General features: G+C 53.0%; 1 protein-coding gene across 3 annotated transcripts in view; it reads left to right on the top strand.

Annotated features, from left to right (window-relative positions):
- The first annotated feature begins 2,420 nt into the window (after positions 1 to 2,420).
- LOC149350234 (Krueppel-like factor 6) overlaps positions 2,421 to 21,847 on the top strand; it is a 356,738-nt gene continuing 337,311 nt past the window's right edge. The window contains exon 1 of one of the 3 annotated variants that reach the window (XM_089579217.1): positions 2,421 to 3,099. Coding sequence is in view for 1 of the 3 variants with exons in the window: in XM_089579216.1 (XP_089435342.1) it covers positions 2,998 to 3,099 (102 nt within the window). In the remaining 2 variants the exon portion in view is untranslated. The remainder of the gene's footprint in view (positions 3,100 to 21,847) is intronic. The other 2 variants (XM_089579218.1, XM_089579216.1) reach the window with 2 other exon arrangements.

Genomic DNA, 21,847 nt, shown 5'->3' with positions numbered 1-21,847 from the left:
ACCCGCAGTCAGTAACGGGAAGCTGGTATTTACTAAGAAAATGAACAGAGACTCGCATATGTTGCTAGATTCATCGTACGATGTGCTGGGGTGGCTTGTCAAATTTATGCGTACTCGAAAAATAAAAAAAATCCCGAATCTAGACAGAGCTATCAGAGCGTGCTGGCCGTAAATCATACACTTAAGGTTTAAGCTTATCGCGCATTACATGTACAAATTATGCGAGGTGATGGCATCAGCAGCCCTACCGTGCGCACACAAAGGTTCAGAATGTAGGAAAAGCACAAATCTGAAAGAGTCACACTCGCGCACTGCGCGTGCACAGGTAAGTCTTTCTCAGTCTTATATACTCCGTAAATCAGGCTCTCATTTACGGGCTAGTGGCTCTTACCGGTTGAGCTAAGATACCAGCGTTAATTAGGAAGTTGAGATTGTAGAAGCAGCTTAGTCTACCTAACCATATGCCCCTGCAGAAATGTTTAATTACAAAACCAATTTATTGGCACTACAGCCTGTGTTAGTTATATTATTTGACTTTATTTTAGAGTTAAAGGTGGTAACTAGCGACCATAGTTAATAAAAAGGTAGCAAGGGCTAATTTTACTACCTTGAAGAGGGTAGTTAATAGCTGATAAAAAGTAGTAAAACGAAGTCAGAGTTAGTAACGGCTGCACTTACTACATTTTGGCTACCGTTTCACTAACTTTTTTAAGAGTGCATACGTGAAGAAATTGTCCTCTTCACCTTTCCACTCCACTCCTCTTCTCACTAAACTTTACGTTCTCTCTCTCTCTCTCTCTCGAGTGAGCACAGCTGCGAATAAAATTAATAAAAATGGCAGGATCAAAGAACGGCTCAGTTCAACCCTACATGCACGAGGTTACGGTAAGTTTCCCTTTGCCTCCGTGAAAGCTGTATGAGCCCCACCGCGACAGGTTGGGTACGCAAGGTATTCAACTATACTTCTTGACATTAATGCTGGCAAATTGAGCTCTGCGCTGAGTTTGTCAATTGCCCCAGGAAAGTCTCTTGTCGCCTGACAAGAAAATCAAGTGGTCGGGGGCCCGTATGTACACAAAACATTATGGGGCCGCTTAACGCACCTGAAGAAGGAGATGCGATAGCGGTCTGTTCTGGATCCACTGCGCACAGATGGCAGTTGATGGAGACGCCGACAGCCAAAGCCCAGCGCGAGAACTGGCAGTTAAACACGCGGGATGTTCGGCTGCGGCGATGACGTAGTTTGGAGCGTCTTAAATTCGATGGTTCCCAGTTGTAACAGCTCGTCTTTGCCGCGCAACAGTCCACTCCCGACCTTCGCTTATCTCCACCAACGGGTCTCCCTTGGTTCTTTCCATCTCCCGTCCTGTTTCCGTCGTTTAACCTTGAGTATTTGCTTTCTCGTCGTAAAAAGGTGAGTCTTTTATTAGTATTTTTTCCCTCGCCTTAATCGTGTCTAATCTCGTGAGTTCCTTGACTGCAATATTGGAACTTTCTCTCCAACTTTTTTGCCCATTCCCGCCCCATCATACTTGCTTGTATACACTGTCTGTTCTTTCTGAGGCTTACTTGTCTCCTTATGTACAGACACGAATGTCATAATTTTAGATAATATTCTGTCTTTTACCAGTGTGTTGTATATATTACTGTAAATAGACATCTTTTTGTTTTTGAAAAAAAGAATGCGGCGATGGTGCAATGTTCTAACGCATGCGGCCAGCGAAGCTGATATGTTCGCGCCGCCGCGGGTTCGGAACTCACTCCCGGCCGAAAAGTATTTTATTTAAATTATTTAGTACGTCATCCGCCCGCCTGGTACTATGAAGCCCCCTGCTACGCTTGCCCTCTCAGGTAGCGATGTCGTTACTGCCGCAGCCTCCAAGCTGCTCCGGTGATGATGGATAATATCACAACTATCTCGACCAATCACTGAATTTCGTGAGAGAGAATGCCAGGGTTATGCCTAGACGACAGCTTAAACGCGATATCATTAAAAGTGGTTTCTTTTTCCCTGTGCACGACGCTTGATTGGAGAAATGAGGTAGAGGTGCTCTTGCAAAGGCGCTCGCAGGCCCCAAACCGTCAACTCAGGATTCCGCTCATCCGACATTATTCATGAATGAGAACAGCATAAATTCAGGAATATTCCCGTGTGTTTCATTGGAAAAGAACAGCAACAAATATACGCCGTGCTTCAGCTTCTTGGAGTCAGACAAGTGGAATGCGCCGCGCAAAGCTCGGGTACTATCTGCGATGGCGCAACTACTCTCGCCGACACCGGCATGTAGTCAAAGCATGACGCATCCGAAGGCGACGGAGGCGCGATAAGGTTGCAAAGGTATGCGATCAACACAGGCGCGCTTTCCTTTCCCGCACTGTTGAGCGCCGCCGCAAGACGCCGCGTTTCGCTGGCGGCGGGCAGGTGAGAGCGCGAGAGTCCCACGCTGAACGTCCAGCTCGCCTTCCGCTTGCCCCGTGGGAGGCAGCGCCCGTTTTCCGCCTAGCGGCAAAGACGCCAAACAGAAAGTGAGCGAGGAAGGGCAGACGCCGCTACTCTCGGCGCGACGGGCACGGCGGCGCTGTCGTCGCCCGGGTTCGAGGCTAGGCGCGCCGGCGGTGCGAGCGCGAACGAGCGTCTGCTCGCAAATGGAAAGAGCGCCTGCGCCTCTGCACTCCGCTGGTTCCCACAGGCGGTGCGCGTGCTTGGCGTAACGAGTGCCTTGGATCTCCGTGACGCCTCCGCATGCATTGAGGATCCGCTGAGCTCTGGCCGAGAGAGTTGGTGCACGCTACGAACATGCCGTTATAGCGGCGGCCGCATCTGGGCCGACTGGCAGCGATGTCCAGGATTTCACTACAATCGCCGGCGAGAGTTGTGCCATCGGAAAGTTCATCTAGCACTCGGTCGCTGCTGTAACTGACAAGCTGCTGTTTTGTTTCGTTGTTTCCTTCTGTGCTTGTCTCTTGCTCGGGACATCGAAGTCACCCACATCAACCATGGACATCTTGCCAAGTGGAAATATCTTTCATGAGCTGCAAGCGATCCACGACACTGGTTTTTTCCCGGCTCAGCCGTCGTTGGAGGACTTCTGGCAACAGGTCAGGAAATATGAACTTTGTTTTTTTTTTTCTTTTCTACGCACGACCACGGAACAGCGGTGCCGAAAAGTACCGACAACACCGTGCATGCCGGCAGTGCGAAGTTCTGACCAGCCTCTTTATTCTTTTTCGCCGGCATTTCATACGTTGTCTTTGCTTTTGGGCACCTGGCATGCCGATTTGTCACGTGGAGGGAAATTGTTGTCTCATATGTTTGGGGTTGTGCATGTTTTTTGCGCGGCTGTGACACACACCTCCGTTTGGAGCCGGGAGCTTCCGCGTTTTCACCTGCTGTTCGTCTAACAATTTTAGGCGCACGGCGTGGAGTTCTGAGCAGCTGTCCCCCCACCTGCCCTGTAAACGGGAAGTCTCCTGTGCTCTAGTGTCGTGTGCGGCATAGCTTTGGCGCGCGCAGCGCGCGCATTTGCCACCGGCCTTTTTCAAACGGGCCGCCGTCGGTTAGGCACTATTTTCGAGTCTTTTTCCCGCGCGGCATCACGGGACCTCGCGCCGATGATATTGCGCGCCAGCTCGCTCTGTCGGCGCCCCCTCCACTTTTCATATGTTTTGTTTTCGTTTGCCCGTCTGGCAGATATGCTGAGGGCGGCTTCTTTTTTATTAATCGCGTATGATGAAGTTGTGCTGTGAGGAGGGGATCAAGCGGTTGTCGGCCGCCGGTTTGAGCGTTAACTCCGGTTCCTGTAGAGTAGTGCTCTTCCTCTTCTGCGCTTCTCCCTCGCTCTCTTTGGTCGCTCGCTGGCGTCCCGACGGCGGGATCGTTGTCGCGCCTTTCGGCGCCGCCGCCGTCGGATGCCAGTCTTTATTGTAGTATTTGACCATCTGTTGGTTTGTTTTTTTCTCATTGCCGCCCGTGTCCTTTCGAAAAGCAGAGTTCCTTCTTGGTTTTTCTTTTGTTCAGGAAGTTTGGAGTGCGGATGACTGTCATGCTGTGCGTGCGATCGCCTTCAGTGCGATTATTGGCTCACGAGCGCGCGAGCATGGCACACTTGAGGAAGCCGCCGCCGCCTCGTAGCATCCATTGCGAACAAGCGTTTTGACGGAGTAAAATACTTGCTTGATTAAAGCGTATTGAGAGTATGACAACGTACTTTTAGCTTTCTGTTACACTACGTAGATTTTGGGCACTGACAATACCAGCTCCCATTATATGAACGTCCCTGTACTTTTCTATGGTGGGTCCAAATCATCGATGCGTAGCTTTTTGCTTCAGACACGGAACCGTACTCGAACACAGGGGTTAATACACTCAGGCACTCCTTAGCAATGCCAGTAGACATCTTGGGATGGCATCTCCAGCTAGTCGCAAAAACCGCTACTCATTTAAAAGCGATCTCACCACTGTAATGTATTCCGCGTTTTCTTTTTTGTTTTTTTTTTACTAGAATGGTTTCCACCTTGCCATCTTTTCTTGTTTGTCGCGCCCATCGTGTCTTCTTTCCTCGGACGCAAACGTTTGAATTCCAGAACAGTGTTGTTGACTTAACACCGTTCAGTCGCTACTTGAGAGTGCTTGCTGGATTGGTTGCTCGGCTGACGCTAGTCACTCAAAGGCTGTTGTTGCTAGTTGAGCGCCGAGACGGATAGGGCCTCCGCTGACCCCACTGGAGTATAGTGTTATAGTTGTACGCACTTACCACCACTGTGAATTCTAAATAGCAGCAAATATTTATAGCAATGATGTCGTTTTGCAGCGATAATCTATTAGTGAAAGCAACACAAGGTAACCGTATCCACTATTGCTTATCGTGGTGTGCGGTCCTCAAAATTAAGCTGATTTAGTGCCGCGCAGAGATCCCCTCTCACTTCTCCTAGGGCACGATATAAACGCGGTGTGTAGGTGACCATTAGTAAAAAAGCGGAAACAAAAAAGAACAACGCTAGTCGTTTGCTACGAATACTTTCAAACCCGTACCGCCAGTGATGTTTTCGCCGATACATACGTTGCGATCTAGCGCTACGTCACTATGCTGACGAAACGGAGCTTAGCAAGAAATGGCGGAATGTCATACTGGCGTTGTCATTGACACTTTCTTTTGCCGTGCGCAGACCTCCGCACACTTTCCTGCGTCAGCTTTGCACTGCTCCATCATCCGGCCGATTAATAATTTGGAATACAAAACCGTGTGAAACAATGCGACCTAACTTGTCTGCCATACGTCTCCTTGATGCGGCAGATGGCATTCAGAGCGCGAGCAATGGCCTCGGCGTGCGTTACGACGCCCATTGGGCAAGTCGTTTCACGTCCATTAAGCTGTTGGACTCTTTCCTTCCCCGTTAAATTAAACTATGCGCGGCCGCATGACAAGCTCCGTCAACGCGGCAGCGGATTTCACTGCGTTTTTATTCACGATCGTGCACCTTTTTCAGGTTATACGCATTATCATATATACGCGTCCGCGAACCGGGCCTTGTTCCTTAGTTGTTTCATCTACGTGCTTGGGCCCGCTGCTGGGGGCAGTGTTCGACAGTTCAGGCTTCAAGGTGGTTCGTTCACAGATTTCTGAATATCGTAAAACATTTAGCAGGTTTTTGATGGCGGCATTCTACATATATGGTGTTATACGTATAGGACTACCATTCAAGTCCCCAGATTTGCGCCGTATACCGCGTGCTGCTGCATTGGAAGTCGACGCAATGACTTATAGCAGCAAATTACGTTACTGCGGTGGCAGTCACGCCTTGGCCCGTACGTGTGCTTGTTCACCCGACAGTTAGGAATTCAATTTCTTGAGCGCATTGTAAAACAGCCGACGCAAAAGACAGAGACGAAGTGGAGAAACACGAGACTCGAAGCAGCGCTTGTGTCGTCTTTCTGCGCTTCGCCTCGATCCGCCTACTGCGTTGGTGATTTACAATGTATAACCAGCTCGCCCGTCTCGCCATTGTCTTGAGCAGTCACGCAGAAACATCTGCAGTAGATCTTCATCTCCAGAAGGGCAACCAAAGTAGTGAGAGCGACTATCTTAAAACCGATGCGAGGTCTTAGTCGCAGCATACTCCCGGTGCTTCTAGGCTGTACAAACCCTACAGAGCAGCAGCACACTATGCCTAGCGTGTTATGCCCACACCAAAATGGGCCCTCATCTAATGTCATGTGCGCGGTGGGCGCTTTAATTTCGATAACTATTTATTGGTCGCAGGACTAACGTGGTAAACGAAGGCATGACATGCTAAGGCGGCTAAAAAGTAGCCAGTGAGGATGTCGAAAATGAGCTCTTGCACAGAGTGTTACGTGACGTTGGCTGTCGATACTGTTTGACACGTTAGGCTCTATTTAGCAGCAAAGAAAGTTTTCGTGTCACTGACGAATGTGCAGACGCTTAATTTGATGTGTGTCTGTATGTGCTGCGTAATTTTGTTTTAGCATGCTAAACTACACACAATCGAGGCAGTGTGGTCGCCTAGGATGTAACGTTCCTTCATCAGTCATTGCTTGCTATTTCATACCAGCCGCTTTCTTGATGGCGGCTTCGGTGTTTATTTTTATTCGTTTTTTGTGTGGTGCGTGTTGGTTTTATTTTTTCTTAATTGTCAGCTTGATCACTAATCTTGTTTTCGAACTTTTGTGAGGGCGTCATCAGGGGAGATAAATATAATAGAATTAAGAGTCCAAGTTTAAACAGCCATTTCCGTCATAATGACAAGTAATGCAGCTGAGCTGAGATGGAAAAACACATTTCCTGTCAAATCCTATTCGAGAAAAGCGTAAACGTAACTGAATTCTGATAGAAAAACTGTTTTTCATTTTTTTAACAGGGGCTTTAAATTCGAAACTATGCATTGCGAGAAACTCCTGCGTCCTCATGCGGCTTGCTGGCGGCAGAGACCGTCGCCGCTTTTGACTAATTTAAAGCGAGATATTTCTCCAGGTTTGCTAATGGGGTTGCAATAACAGGGAGAGGACCCCGTGAGGTCATTGAATAGGCTCTCTTCTCCGCCGCACTTTGCTTTTCGCGCTCCGCCTTTGTGTGCCAGGACAAGCACTTCGTCACTCTGAATTCCTAAGCACTAACCGTGATGTATCGCGCTGAATCCGTCTGCTCTCTCGCATTCTCACAATGGGAAAATTGTGAAATGCCGTTCTTGGCACAGCTGCCGTACTTTGCCCCGGGCAATCTTTTTATTCCAGAGTTTGTCGGCTCTGGGCGGTTCGCTTTTTTTTTTTTTTTTGTCGTCGTTGCCCGGGTATGACAAATAGCGCCGAGTTTGTTGCCTGGTCATTACTTGCCGTCAGATCCTAGATACAGCGTTCCTTCTCCCATCTGACACGGGCTCCATACTGTGAAGGCATAGACAGCCGTCGCAGGTGCACTGCATGCACGCATATTCGAGGGCATCGGACGCCCTCGGCATGCGATGAGTCCCTGCATAACGCCGCGAGGTCCTTTTGTTGAACGCTGGAAGGGAAAGTTTATCTAACTCGGGAACGAGCTCGCGGGCGCATTTCAGTGTGCAGGGCAGCAGTTCAGTGACATGTTTCGTTGAGTGCTCCTCATTTTCGAATAGTGTGTTTGGAAGTGTATGGCGAAGGGTCGGCGCTAGCGGTTCTTGGCCGCATTATGTGATTGGACCGATGCCTCTTCTCCTCTACGTAGCAGATTCTAAGCTCAAATGGTGTTGCGGCATTGAATCAGCTACGCTCCGGAGACTTCGGGCAACGCTTTTGGGCGATCAGACGCTGCTTCCTTCTCACTTGGGAGAGCTTTGCTCGGCTGCTGTAAAACGCAGGGATTTAGGACAACGGAGGGCTTGGCTATAAAAATGGGACCTAATCAAGTTACCAAGGACGATAGCCGGAGCTTTTGACGAAGAGGATTGTTCGCGCATATGACTGCTCGGTGTATACGACCAAGAGTAGGAGCAAACACGAAAGTCCTCGCTGTGTGCGGGCCGCTCGCTCTACCGGCTTCACTGGAGCCGTAACAGAGGCTGGTAAATATGGCGCCGCAGTCCCGTGGCGGCGTTGCATGAGGGTTTCCATGCTCGCTGTGTCACGTTTAACGTCGACCGCCTGCCCTTGGCAGATCTGTTCGCGCACAGAGCGGAAAGCTCCCCGATCGGCGTTGCGCAAGCGCCTTGGCCGGGTTTTAAAGCGGAAAATGGGAGGATTTGTGTGTCTGGGCCGCGGGTCGCTCCGTCCTCCTGGCTCTCGTCGGGCTCTTGCTGCTGCTCGGCCGACGTAAATGGCGCGGCCTCTTCTTCCGCGCGGGCGCTACTTCGAAAATTGCCGCGCGGTGCCCGACGGCTCGCGTTCGTAAAAAGCTCGCGGGATGCGTAAGGGAGTGGGAACAAGCGTTTTACGCCGAACAAAAAAATAAAGGGAGGAAAGGCCGAGAAATATTGGATTCGCCGCCCGGGTGCGCCCTGAAAGGGACGCCCTCCCTCGTAGCGCTCAGTGTGCAACGCGGTTGTGATGCTCGGAGCGCCCTCCCTCGGCTCTCTCGCTGATTAGCGGGCCCGATTGAGATACGACAGACGCATGTTTTAGCTTGGAACGCGCGCCGATGACTCTTCGCCCGGCGGCGCGCTGCGGCAGCGACGAAGCCCCGCATATATACGCGAGCGAACAGGTGCTGCCGCAGACTGTGGGGCAAAACGGGGCAAAGAAGAAACAAACAAGAGAACGACACGCAGGCAAGGGAAAACAGAGCGGACCGAGGACCATGACATAATTTATTTACTCAGCCCAACGTATGGCTTGTCTGGCACGGGCTGGCGCTGCCTTCGCTCACCCCCTTCCTTCTAAAAGGGCTCGGCGGGCAGCCACTTTTAGGCGCGCGCGCTCGCCACGGTTAAATGGAGCGCAGAGCGGCGGATGGCCGGCAGCTGACGAGCGCCCGGCCTCGCCTCTGGTCTTGATCGGGCAGCCAGGGCTATGCACCTGCTTCTGCGCGAGAGAGCCGCTTTCGGTATTGCATGCGCTCTTTCCCGATCGTATAAGGATCGGACCGTAATGCACTCCGGTCTGTGGAGCTGTATTATCGAAATGTTCTTGTCTGTGCGCTGGAGGTCTGTGGGAATACGTTTTTCGTGCTTGCGTGACGTGGATGAAAACTCGGCGCGTTGCCTTTCCAACCAGAGCATGCGAATACTCCGGTGACGGCGACGACTTCTGCGGTTAAATGTTGGAGCATGTTATAAGTCCTAACTCCATAACTCCCTCGCTTAAATTGTGGGTATCTAGCAGTCTTAGTTTCAGTCGAGCACACATGTACGGACACAGTATTAGTGTCAGAATATCTTCATTTTGTGTTACGACTAACGTGAAACGAAAAGTCACACGGGGACCCCGCTACAAGACCCGTTGATTACTCCCTAGTATAGTGTTAATCGCAGCAATGTATGAAGCGTCACGATAAAAAAATGCACTTTAACAGCCTGACTGTAACTGAAAGGCAGTAGTAGTAGTAGTAGTGGGTATTTATTGGTACATTTAATATGGAAGGTAAAAGAATGTTTGCTGCCCCGGCATCTGCTATCGCAGCTGGAAGCACCTGAGCTGGGGCAGCGAAATAAAGGATAGCAGGCAGAGTGTAGAAGTGAAAGAAAAGGGGTGAGGGGACAGTAGAAAGGACAGGGGGAGGGGTACACTTTCAATGAATCTATTTACATATCTACATGATAAATATAAACATATATACAGGTCGCACGCGCGTGAAGATCTGGAAGATCACTGTTCAATCACACGCGCACGACACAAAGCACAAAACAGCTGGAGTGGGGGCGTCCACTGCTTTTTCGCGATGAGTCATAGGAAGGAGGCGACGGTTGGATGTGCCGTTTCGAGAATACAGTCATCCTTGCTTATATGGCGGCCGAACGGGGACCTCTCGGTAGTGGAGGCGTGGACACCAGGAACGTTCTCCAAAAGCATGCCCCTTCAAGCAAGTCGACCCCAGTCTTTCTTTCTGCGTTTTTTTTTCTTTTCATCCACTGCGCGAAATGCACGAAAACAAAATTCCAGCCGCCTCATCTTTCGCGGTTTGACTGGACCAACCCTCGGGTGGTTGGTCGCCACTTTTAGTTTTATTGATCCCCTCGGGGATTGAGCGGATCAGGCGGTGCAGGTGTCTGCGGGAGTGATTAAGTGCACGCAGGAAAGAACCGAATTAGAAAAGGAGAAGGACACGACTCGCCTCCGCCGAGGAAACAGGTTTTCTCGGCGGGAAAGTTTGATTACGCGGCCGCGCAGCTCGCAAGCTGGCGCCGCAGTAGCGCAAGCCGCGACGGGGGAGCGAGCCACCAAGGAGCAACAGTGCCTGCAGCGCTTACATGATCCCCCCCCCTCTCCGCCTGTCTTTCCGCGCCTAGAGCGAAGGAATAAAGCAGCAGCGCTTGAAACAATACCACAGCATGGCGGAGGAAGTGCGCACTGTCGTTGCAGGCAAGCAGCCGAGACGAGCTTCCCTATCTGGGCGGTCCACCGTCCTGGAAATGCAGAGCATAAAGAAACGCGCAGCATGAGTAGTGGGGGAGGATGCCTGACCTACTGGGCTGCTCGGGGCTTTCGCCGTCGCCTCGCTTTTATCTTTCCCACATTCCAGCCGCCGATAGGTGAGCGGAATGTGTTATGCGGTGGCGGTCCCGCGGCGCGCACTCTAAACAGCGGAGAGGAGCCGTGCACGGCCGATTGCATGCTGGGGTGGTTGTCACGGGTAATTGGATCACGTACTCGTCTCAACTGGGCCCTTTTCTCTGCTTGTTGGAGGCTGTGAGGGGGGATATTGGGTTCCTTCGGCGTCTCCACCTCCTCGACGCCGTCCTCTCCAGTCGACGGGCAGCCCCTTCAGGGCGCTGGTCATCCCGCGCGGACGCTCGATCGTGGTGAAACTCGGTCTTGGTGCAGCCGCGTTCGCGAGCGCTCGAAGCTTCCTTATCATTTGCTACATGTGAGGGATATTACGGACTGAAGCGCCGAGTTCTTGTAAAAAGGAGCCAGACGCGCTGTGCGGTTCTCCAATGTGTGCGCAATGATAACGGTCTCCGAGAAATTATGCCTGTTTTCTTTTCGGTCATGTTCGTGTGTGCTTGTTTACGAGCCCTCATAGTGCGCACTCTCCCGAGGCATGAATTGGACAGCGGTGGAGTAGGCGTTCCTTAAAGCGGACTTCGATTCTGGAAAATTGAGCTCTGCAATATTTACGAGGGGCGTGACGGAATGCGCATGGGCGCATTCGCTCGCTGGTCGCTCGACGATTTCGCGCCATTGCTGCGCGCAGAGGGGGTTGACAAAGTGGCAGCTCCTTTGCCGATTCTGTCGAAGCGCGTAATATATATATCGGGGACGAAATTTATTGCCACCCGCGCAGCAAAACTGCAAAGCGTCGTGTTCTTTTTTTTCTTCTTCTTCTTTCGTCCCTCCGGAAACGAGCGCTGCCGAGAAGAAAAAGATGGAAGAGCAGCAGCCGCCACGAGAGCTTCATTTGCAGAGGCCCTTAGTCGGGAGAGCGCCTCACTAAAAAGCCACCGACAAAAGCACCGGCGCCGAGGTGCTCGCCAGTGTCAAGGGGCGGGAACATCTATTGCGGGGCCCCGAGTGAAACCACAGCTCTGTTTGCGGAGGACTCGAGTCCGCTTGACGAACACCGGCGTCCTCGTGTAAGCCCCCCTCTCCTTCCGACGCTGCGCCTTCTCCCGCCGCCGAAAGACAGAACCTGCACCCTTCAACTATAAGCCGCTCTGCTTTGTTCTATTACCCCCTCCCTTTTCACCTATAGTTCCGTTCTTTGGTGCTCGAGCAATTAGGTTTCTTTTTTTTTTAGTTTCTTGCAGCGGCAACTATCCGGATAAGCCTCGGCTTGAAAATATTAGTTTTCCTTCGAGGCGCGGGAGTGACTGCAGGCAGAGCAAACACGGGTTTGTTTGTTGGATCTCAGCAGAGGCTTTTCGCGCAAAATGAGCCGGCGTTTATGAAGCTTTTTGATTGCTTAGCCAGTAGAGCGGCCGTATACTGGAGCGTCGCCGCGCCTCGGGCTAGTCCCGCGGCGGTGGCCGTCATTGAGTTTACGTCACGCTTGCTTCTACTTGGAGCCGCCGCATTTATAGCAGCGCCACCGCAGGCCACCTTCTCCTCCATTTTGGCAGCTTTCTTCCGCGCCTCCTGAAGAACCTTCAGGAAATGGCGTCGGGTTTGCCGAATCCTCCAACTTACCTGACGGAAGACCACCTCACAGGAATAAACAAGTCGACTCTCATATCCGAGAACGTGGGAGGACCTGTGTGTGGCTTCGAACGAAGCCTTTGCTGAGGACGGCAGCTGTCCTAACGCGATATTGCTAAAGGCCCTGTTCACCAGAAGATCCGGTGTCGGCGTTGTGAGTGAAAAATAACGGGCATGGCTCTGGCAGGTGGTCCCCAGAGAGTAACCTAGGAGGCAGCTGGAGCACCTATAGGTCACGTGAACTTGCGGCGTCACCACAACTTGCCCATCGGATAGTGGGCAGCTTGCCCGCCGTGGCAGGTGCCTGTTAAATTAATGATTGGTCGCTCGGGAAAAGTAACCTGAGCTGCACAAGCCCACTGCTGGGAGCACCTACCATCGCAAGGCAGTGGCTCATCGCTTAACCGCTGCACCACTGCGCCAGGAGGGTATATGAGGACTCCCAGGGATCTATGAATGTAGGTTTGGTTTGGTTTGGTTTATGGGGTTTAACGTCCCAAAGCGACTAAGGCTATGAGAGACGCCGTAGTGGAGGGCTCCGGAAATTTCGACCACCTGGGGTTCTTTAACGTGCACTGACATCGCACAGTACACGTGCCGCTAGAATTTTGCCTTCATCAAAATTCGACCGCCGCGGCCGGGATCGAACCCGCGTCTTTCATATATGGGAATTAACACATTAAGCTGTCGCGTCATGTCGTTAAGGCGGAGCTCAGTGTCCCCTCTATTTTTTTTTCTTCCTGTCAGTGACCTGGCATATATTATTGATAGGGGCGTTCTTTCATTCGGTGCACTTATTACTGAAAAAAAGAAAATAAATACCTTACTGTTTTGTTTGCTTCTGTGAGTAGTGCACGCCCTCCGCACGCCGTATTAGCATAATTTGTAACCAAGCCGCTTTCCGTATCTGTTTAGTTTTCGCGAGAACTTCGTCACGTTTGGCAGTTCCCCTGCCGCAAGGCGAGTGCCACTTAGGGGCATTAGCGAAAGGCCCGGCAGCGGATGGACACACTCCGCCGCCGTGCCTCACGTGCCAGCACACCCTTTCACCGAAATGCGGTCAGCCTGGCTTCGATCAGTGGTCCTCATCCACGACGCCGGCTGAAGATGCGGATCAATTAAGGATGTGCGGTCGTTATTAGCGGGCCCGAGGCGGAAGGGATGTGCCGCAGCTGGTGCCTCTGTCAGCGCGCGGCCTCCCGCGTCGGGCCGGCAGCTGCGGCCTCCTGAAACGCGCGCTGGCAGCTGGCGTGGTGTGTGCCGTACTTGCTCGTCCAGGGAGCAGCACGGCACGCTCCCCAGCGTCGCACACTTGGCAAGCGACGAAGGTGTCTGCAGTGCCACTCTGTCGTCACCGCGCGGATGGTGCGGATCGCCTCGACTGAGCGCGTCGGCTGACGCCACTTCCGTCGCAGACGCATCGTGCACGCGCACCATAACGGAGCGGCGCCGCGAGTACTGCGCCTTGCGCAAGCTGGGGGACCTCGCATGATCGAAGAAGCGCTTAGGCTGCAGTCGCCGGCGCATTCCGTAAGCGGTGCCCCGTCTCGCCTATGGGGCTTCGTTCCACTGCTGCCAAGAAGGAATGCGGCGCCGTCGCGTCGGGCCCGTGTAGCTGTTCCCTGCGAGCGCAGCATACATCACGCCGCCGCGCGACATCATGGTCCACTAATCGCGGGGGAGTCGCAATCGGTTACGGCCCGACCCATTCGCCTGCAGCGCCGCGTCGAAGCCTTCCTGGAAAGAGAAAAGCGAAGCGGAAGCAGGCTTTATAATCATATAGGCGGGAAAACGGGACGGCCGTAAATTTCGTTAATGCTTCCCAAGGACACGGTGCAGAAAGCAAATGCCGCGGCACTTTCCTCCCGCAAGCAATGGGACGACGTGCCAGTAACTTTTAAGAGTCGTTCTCTTTTATCCGCGTCTGTCGTCCAGCCTTCAAGGAGAGTCTCCTAACTATTTCCGAGAACAACGCAGTGTAGTTAGGGCTGTGTGAACACAAAGTAACTAAACGTCCATCGTAACCAGGGAGTCGTACGTGTGTCGTGAAGTGTGCATAAAGCGTTTAATGCCGGCTGTATAAGGACCGACGCCGGGTAAGGCCCTGTGCTTGTAAAACGCTCGGGGGCGCTTGCTATAGATGCTTCTCTTTATTCTCCAGAAATGGCGCCCATGTTGGCCGACGCATTTACGCGGAAGGGGCAGAATTTCCTCTCCCGTGTTATATCTGTCAACAGCACCGCCTCTGTCCACCACTGCTGGCTGAAAGCTGTATACATTATACAACCCTTGTGTGTACTCTGCTGTCTTCGCTTCGAGTGCCTCCCTGCTGTTTTGCTTATCCGCGTTTGGTGTCCGGCTTCATTTCAAGCCGGCCGTAGTTTGTTGTTTCTTGGGGTTTTGAGATTTTTGTTTTTCTTTGTCGCGTCGTCTTGTTTAAAACGTTCGGACCTCCGGTGTCGTATGAACGGAAGTGATTCAGTTCCCGCGTGCTGAACTGTTGCCAGAGCCTTTTCTGGTTTGTTTCCAGGTTCTCACGTGCAGCGAGCGACCGCCGGCGCCCGCGAAATTCTAGCGCTGAAGGCCTTCTTGCTGTATGCGGCTGGTACGTTATGTGCGCTTGCATATTCGAAGGCTTCCGGCGTATGCAGCGCGCTCAGCGCGTATACGGCGTTCGTTTTATTTCATTAGTCTCGTCGCGCAGTCAGTGACACCTTATCGCTTCTTGGATTCATCCCAAACTCGCATGCAGTGCGTATACATGATTCCGATGCAGCTCCCACCCGATATCTCTGATTATCTCTTGTGCTGAGCGGAAGCGAGCCTTCCGTTATACATGCCCAAGGTTCGCGCAATTAGCAGCTCGCGCAAAAATAGCGATGCTTTGATTTTTTTTTCTAGTTTTTGGTTTCAAATTGTTCTTTTTCTTTTTTTTCCCCCCGGAATCGCACGACAGGCGTCCGCTTTTTCCCGCTGGCGCGAGGGTTACGCCATGGGAGGTAATAATGCCGGGGAATGAAATTTGTATTCGGCGGAGCGAGCTGAGCATGCAGACGCTGGCCGGACTGGAACTTCCGCCACGCTTATTTTATTGCTGTCGTTTATAGGCACCCTTAAGTGCTTTTGTGACCGTAAGCAGAGTTAGTGGTGCGATGCTGTAGCTGCAGTACTAAGCGCTATACTCACTGCATCTTAAGCTTCCACCGGTTCACACCAGTTTGCACCGGCTGAGCTGCGCTGTAGGGCCACCTGCTCATGATTTCGAGCGCTTGTTCGTGCTGGGACAGCGGTGCCAGCCATATTTCGATACAATACAGGCGGAGGGGGTGAAGTGCAGAAAAAGCGTGCGCGCCTCGAACCGGCTCGGGTGCGCATTAGTGAAGCGCACCAGCGAAGGTCTAAATTAAGCCCCCGCGTAGCCTTCTTTCGATACACGGGTCGTCCATGCCTTTGGCCCGGGGCTCCGGGTGTCTGGGGCCGCGGCGGCGGCGGCCCCGTTCTGCTGGCGACACGCGTCGCATCAATTGCGCCCGGCAGCGTGCATGTGCGGTCTAAAAGCGGGGCTGCGCCTTTCGACGCTCACATGCATCGGCTGCGGGTAATTTCCAGAGAGTCAGTCACTGGGAAGCTGCTGGTATCGACCCGCGACAATGCGCGTCGTCCGAAATGACTCAGGGAGCGCCCTGGAATCGACTCAGTCGGGGCCGCCGGAAGTTCCCCTGAAGACCGCCGGACGCGGCTGACTCAGCCGGTGCGGCAGCACACACTTTATTTGCGCCAGCGGCACTGGCTTCCCGTGTTTCCGGGCCGCCACATTGTCCCGCGCTGTTATTGCTCGTGTCGGGCTCGTGCGCCGCGCTCCATGTCGTGGGGCTCTCTGATCGTCGAGTTTGTTTTCTTTGGTCAGCGATTTCTTTTTTTTTTTTTCGCGACCACTTGCTTTCTTCTTTTGCTTTGCCTCGTCGCTTAGCTCGGTCCCCGAAAAACGGCTCGTGTCAGAAACGCGGAGCGGGTGTCGCTGCCACTTGGCCGCGGTGATCGCCTCTCGGCGCGAGATTGTATTACGCCTCTCTCCTGCCGCTTCCTCTTTACCGCACAGGCCTGGCTCGCTCCCGCGCGCGCATCCGATCATCCGCTATCTGCCGATTCGCGCCGACTTAGTTTGATTGCAAACCACCGCTGGCGAACCACACCCGGCGGCTGGGGCGCGTCGGCTGAAGAACCCGGGAATGTTGGAAAAGAAGCGAGGAATGAGAAAAATGCCGGGAAGAAGGAAAGGAAGGTGAAGCTAGGAGAAAGAGTCCGGGGGAAGCCGGGCGTCGTGCTACACGGCTTGGAGCGCAGCGCAGCGTGATGGAAGCTAATCCGTTTCCCAATAGCGGGCCGTAGAAGTCCGTTAATTGGGTTTCGTCGAAGCGAGACGCGGCGGGCCTCATGCTACAAGTGCCCCGTTAGGTTTCAGGCCCGAGGTTTGGCCCGGACTCCGGAGCTGTAAGCCATCACGCTTCGTCCGCCGATCCCCGCCGGTGCCGTTCATCTGTTGTTGCCTGCTGCGATGTCTCCTTTCGCTGCTTCCCGGCGTCGACCTTATTCACGCTGCGCGCGCTGTCCTCGTCCGCGAGCGTCACCGGCCGTCAGTGTGTCACTCGGGTGAGCGGCGACAGGAGCAGAGGTGGAGGAGGGAGTACTTAATTGGTGCTTAATTGAGAAACGCCAGAAGCTTTGCAGGCTTCGGATCCACGTTCCCCATGCTTTCGGTTCGTCGAATATTGATTTTTCTTTTCTTTTTGTCTGCGCGATTGCTTATGGCTGCAAGATTGCAGCGCAGTCGCCCAACCTCAGCTTGATCGAGGTGTCTTGTTTTATTTCTTTGGGTTTCGTTGGTTCTTCGTAAATCATCGCCACTTCAGTTGCCTGTCGCGCTGTTCGCTTTCGTCCCGCTTTACTACTCCTTGTAGTACATGGGGCTGAGAAACAGCGTTCATGTTACTCGGGGCTTGTCCTCGCAACATTGTCACCGCGCTGCCTCGGTTGGCCAGCGTGACTGATGTTGTAGTGGTGCACAGTCGCTGCCTGCGGCATCTTGTGGTGGTGCTTGTATAGCAATAAGGGGCATCCTTTGCGCAGGCGCGGGAACTGTGCGGGCCTTGCAGCTTCCATCAGCGGCGAAGGCCCTCAACTGTTCCAGATATGGCTGTACAAGAACTGAGGCTCACTTCCGATGTGAACTCTCCCTTTTACCAAACAGATCTCGTTGGTAATTCTTGCACCCCACACTAAGTCAGGGAGGTGGCAGCATTCTTTGTTAACGAAGAATCATACCGGCACACGAGCGCTGCATCTTGGTGCTATACCGGATTATCGGCGAGCTGTGGTTCGTTACGCAGTATCTCCGAGCAGAGCGGCTGTCGGTAGCTTTCCCATGTCCTGCCGCGGTCTACGAGAGAGCCAGCTGACTGGTTCACCTTTACCACCCTGGTTGCGACTTTGTTTTGTCACGCAGGAGACAGCCATTGTTTGATTCCTTCCCGTCCCTGAAGGCGATGAACTCGCAATTGGATTCGCGCCTCGGTTCGCGAGCAGGTTTTACCAATGCAAACAGGTTGCATTCGTGAAAGGGCGGCCAGGAGAAGCGGGCGCTTTTGACTACGCCGCTCGCTTGTATATAAGGCCCGTTTCTCGGCTTGTGGTCCTCTGGCTTATGCAAAGCGTAAAGGCACCCTGTGCCTGGCGTAAAAGCACTCTGCGAACGAGTCGCATTTCTACGCCGCTTTCATTCTTTAATGACTGCGACATTGCAACTAGCTTTTCTTTCATTGCTTTCATTCTCCGTCGCTCCTTGGATCTCGACACGCTTGCGTTGCGGCAGTGTATGCGGGTTATCTTTCACCGGAGCCAGTAGTTCTCTGTGTTGAATACTTTGTCACGCGTGTGCGACGCGCGTGTCACTCGGTGCATGTACGCGTATGTAGGTCATGTCGTCTTGCCAAGTGAAAAACACAGGTTGTGCGAAACGTCGCGTTATGGTCACCGGCCAAAGTGAAGTAGCTCGTGCGTCCGCTTTGTCAGTCGTCGCGATTCAAGTGAGGAGAGGGTGCTCGACGAGACACACAGGAGTGTACGAGGGCGGCGCCTCCCGTCCGCCGGCGGAAGGGGTCACCTGGGCGCGTGGCGGGCACACGCGGCGGCCGAGCAACAGCTCCGGCGGCGAGCAAGCAGCCCGCGACGCGCCGAACAAAGAGCCGCCGTCTTTTGTCTGATTGCTCCAGCGCGCGCGGAGACAGACGTCGAGGCGGCCCGAGTCATTGACTCCGAGGGGAGATCGAAGGGACCCCCCTCGCTGATTCACTGGGTCTGCCTTGGCTTTTTGTTTCCTCTTCCGATCTCATTTGGATCTTCCTCGGCAAGTTTTGCTTTCCTTCGGCCTTCTTCCTCGCCCCGGCAGCGCTGTTGTTGTTCTTGGGTCGGAACTGTTGGTGCGGGCCGGCGGCAGCGAGGGGAGGAGGAGGAGGGCGACACAGTTGGCCGACCGTCTTGTCTGGGAAACCGGTATCGTCGGCTTGAGTATCGCTGCGCGCCCGTCGATAATTCGATACGGGACCTCGTGCACACGTGCAAAAGGCAGCGCCGCCTCCGCCGCTGGGGCTCTGAGGACTGTTTGTCCATTCCTGGCTGAAAGCGGGGGTTGCCCGTGTTGTCTTTGGCGCTCACCTTTTTCTGTGTGCGTGCGCCCCTTTTCTTAGTCCACTGGCGCGTGTTGAAAGTTCGCTGTGGACGGAGCAGATGGAAAGCAAACGCCGCCAAGGAGCACGGTGGTTTGCGGAGCTAGTAAAGAAAATGTAAATGAGTTCTCGCGAAGAGGGAAGGCCGCGTGAGCCGAAAGGGGCGGCCATGTGCTGGTCTGAGGAGTTATTTTGTTTCTGCGCGTGTCTGGCTTCTCGGGGAGAAACGCAAACTTTCGCATTTCGCTGCTAGCGGAGATGGGGCGCGCCGTTACAAACTGCGCCCTCGGAGCTGAGCGTTTTATTCAAGACGCTTTGAGTAACTCTCATCAGTTGAAGATCACGCTTACTAGGGGATGTTTTTTTTTTTTTCTCTAGCAGAATTTCGCTTTTCGTTTTAATGGTTTTTACTTCTCCGTCCCGCGCATTTGGGCGCCTGTATACTCAAGAGCATGGTGCCCTCAGCCTCCCGCGGTACAGCATTAGTGTGGGAAATAGAACTCGAAGCTTTCGCTTAGCTATGACGCATGCAATGCGGCCCAGAAGTCTTATCGCGTTCGAAGCTGTCCTTCAAGTTAACCGGTAGCGGTTACAAGCTGAGGCGCAGGTGTACAATTTATTTATTTATTTATCATTTCGCACACGCGGAGTACATATCTCTCACGCAAGCAGGAAAGTGTAAACTCCGTGCCGTGCATGCCATGTCGGCTGTTTTCTTCTCTTGGAGGATAGAAGGAGAGTGCGTCTTTTGTGTAGAAATCCAATAAAGGACATCAGCAGCGCTTGATGGCGGCGGAGGCGATGCGCGAGCGCCGGTGACCGTCCAACAAAGCTCCATTGTGGGAGGGGGGACAGCTGGTATTGGCTTGTTTTGTTGTCCGCCGCGCAGTATCCACAGTGCTCGTCGGCTGAAATGTGCAGTGTGGCCTGTGAGAAAGTTGTCCCTTTGTTGGCCGCGTTTATCGCGCTCCCTCGAACGCACCCCCCCCCCCCCCCTTCCCCCGTGTTTGGGCGCCCACCGACGGGCCAGTTTCGCAACACGGACCGGCGCAGTGTTCGCCGGCGCACTCTGTGTCAAGTGGATGTTTGAACAAAGGGGGGAGGACCGATAGCGAGCGGAGCAATCTCCCAAGTGCAGGGCCGCGATGCGACTGAGCCGGGGGGGCGGCTTTGATCGCTCATTATGCAAGAGCTGGGGTGCCCTCTATAGTCGCGGAGGAGCCACAGTTGGCGCCCTTAACGCGTTCAGGTGCACTCTGAGCTGTCTTATTTGCTTTATAGAATATAATGCTAATGTCAAGTGATGGAAATTAGTCCCGCGTGACCCTTCCGTGGACGACATGCCTGATTGCCGCTTCGTCAACCTAGACACGAAAAACCCCCCAATTATTAGAGCAGTGTGCCTTTTCTTTAGCCTTCAAACCTAGCAGCTTCGTCCGCTGCGGCCGCTCAGTGTCATCGAACGTAAGTTCCGTCCCGCATATCGGTGGAGGCGAAATGCAAAAAACGAACGTCCATTGCGAGCTTAGGTGGACCGCAGGAGGCCTAGGTTAAGCCCTCCACTACGGTGTGCCCATACTTCGAAGCTATAGCATTAAAGTCTGTCAATTAAGTTCTGGTAACTTTGCATTCCTCTCGAGCATGCATGATTTTCCCCGGGTTAAATGTAACAGGTGGATTGCCCCATTGATGTGTGGTGTAGGTGAGCCGCTTACAATCGTCATATGAAAAGCTTGCTCGCACCTTTGATGTTACAAGGTCGGCAGGTGCGCGAACGGCACGTCGAGAGCCTTTTATTTGCTCTCGCTTCGTTTCGTCAGTGTACACTATGGCCGTCCCGAAGGCCATATGCGCGAAGTCGGTGACCTTAGCTGTGCACGAATGTCACCGATGACAGCTTGACCGCGACCTTCAAGAGTGCTTTGTTGTGCCGTCTCAGCCACCGCTGCATGCATGCGACAGCTCCTGCAGCGGTTTTCTGTTCTCCGCATCCGCCCGTACGGGCCGGCGAGCGTCTCGAAAACAAAGGAAGCCGTACCGCTATGTCGGCACTGTATTACATGTTATAAAGCACCGCACCGGACAGCTATTCTGCGGCGCACGCTGCTTCCTTTCGGCGTTGTGTTTAGCCAGCGGGCACGGTAGCACATCCGTCGTCCAAAGTGCAGGGTACTCGTCGTCGGCTGCCAGCGAGCAGCGCACGTAGGCAGTTGAGCGCGGCCCCGTTGTGGGCTGAGGATGGCGGGCTGTCTCCCCTGCCGCCGTCAAACACCTGCATTCGTTCGTGGCAGCAGACGAACGCTAGGTTATTGCGGCTCGTTCAGGTAACGTTTACGTAGTGCTAGCGTGTGCATACTACACTCTTAGAAAAAAAGGTAGTGAAAACGTAGTAACGGCTGCTGTTACAACCTTTTTTTAACCCTTACTACCTATGTACTATGTTGCTACGACCTTGTTACTACCTCGAAAGAAAATTAAGTAGTAACAAGGTAGTAACTTCTGCTGTTACTACGTTTTTTGGCAGTTACTACACTTGTACTACCTCATTATAACCCTGGTAGTATCCATTACTACCTTGATCTGGAAATGGATGATCGGAATATGCACATGTAGGTATACTAACATTCCCGGTGACATTGCTACTCAATGCCCCATGTTTTTATATAATGAAAAGGGTTTCCTAATTGGCAGCAAATCTAACAAAATTGCCAGTGCTGTTTTTTGTTTTCAATACAATATACGCAGCGCGTATGTGTATCATTCTTTAGTTTGATTTCTTAATTGCACTTTTTCACCAACCCCAAGCTATTGTGCCTGACTTGTGCTCATTTTTCCTTCTAGTTTA

Source organism: Amblyomma mixtum, chromosome 3, assembly GCF_055824585.1.
Source record: "Amblyomma mixtum isolate Tamu chromosome 3, ASM5582458v1, whole genome shotgun sequence".
Lineage (NCBI taxonomy): Eukaryota > Metazoa > Arthropoda > Arachnida > Ixodida > Ixodidae > Amblyomma > Amblyomma mixtum.
This window is presented reverse-complemented; position numbering and strand designations above follow the sequence as displayed.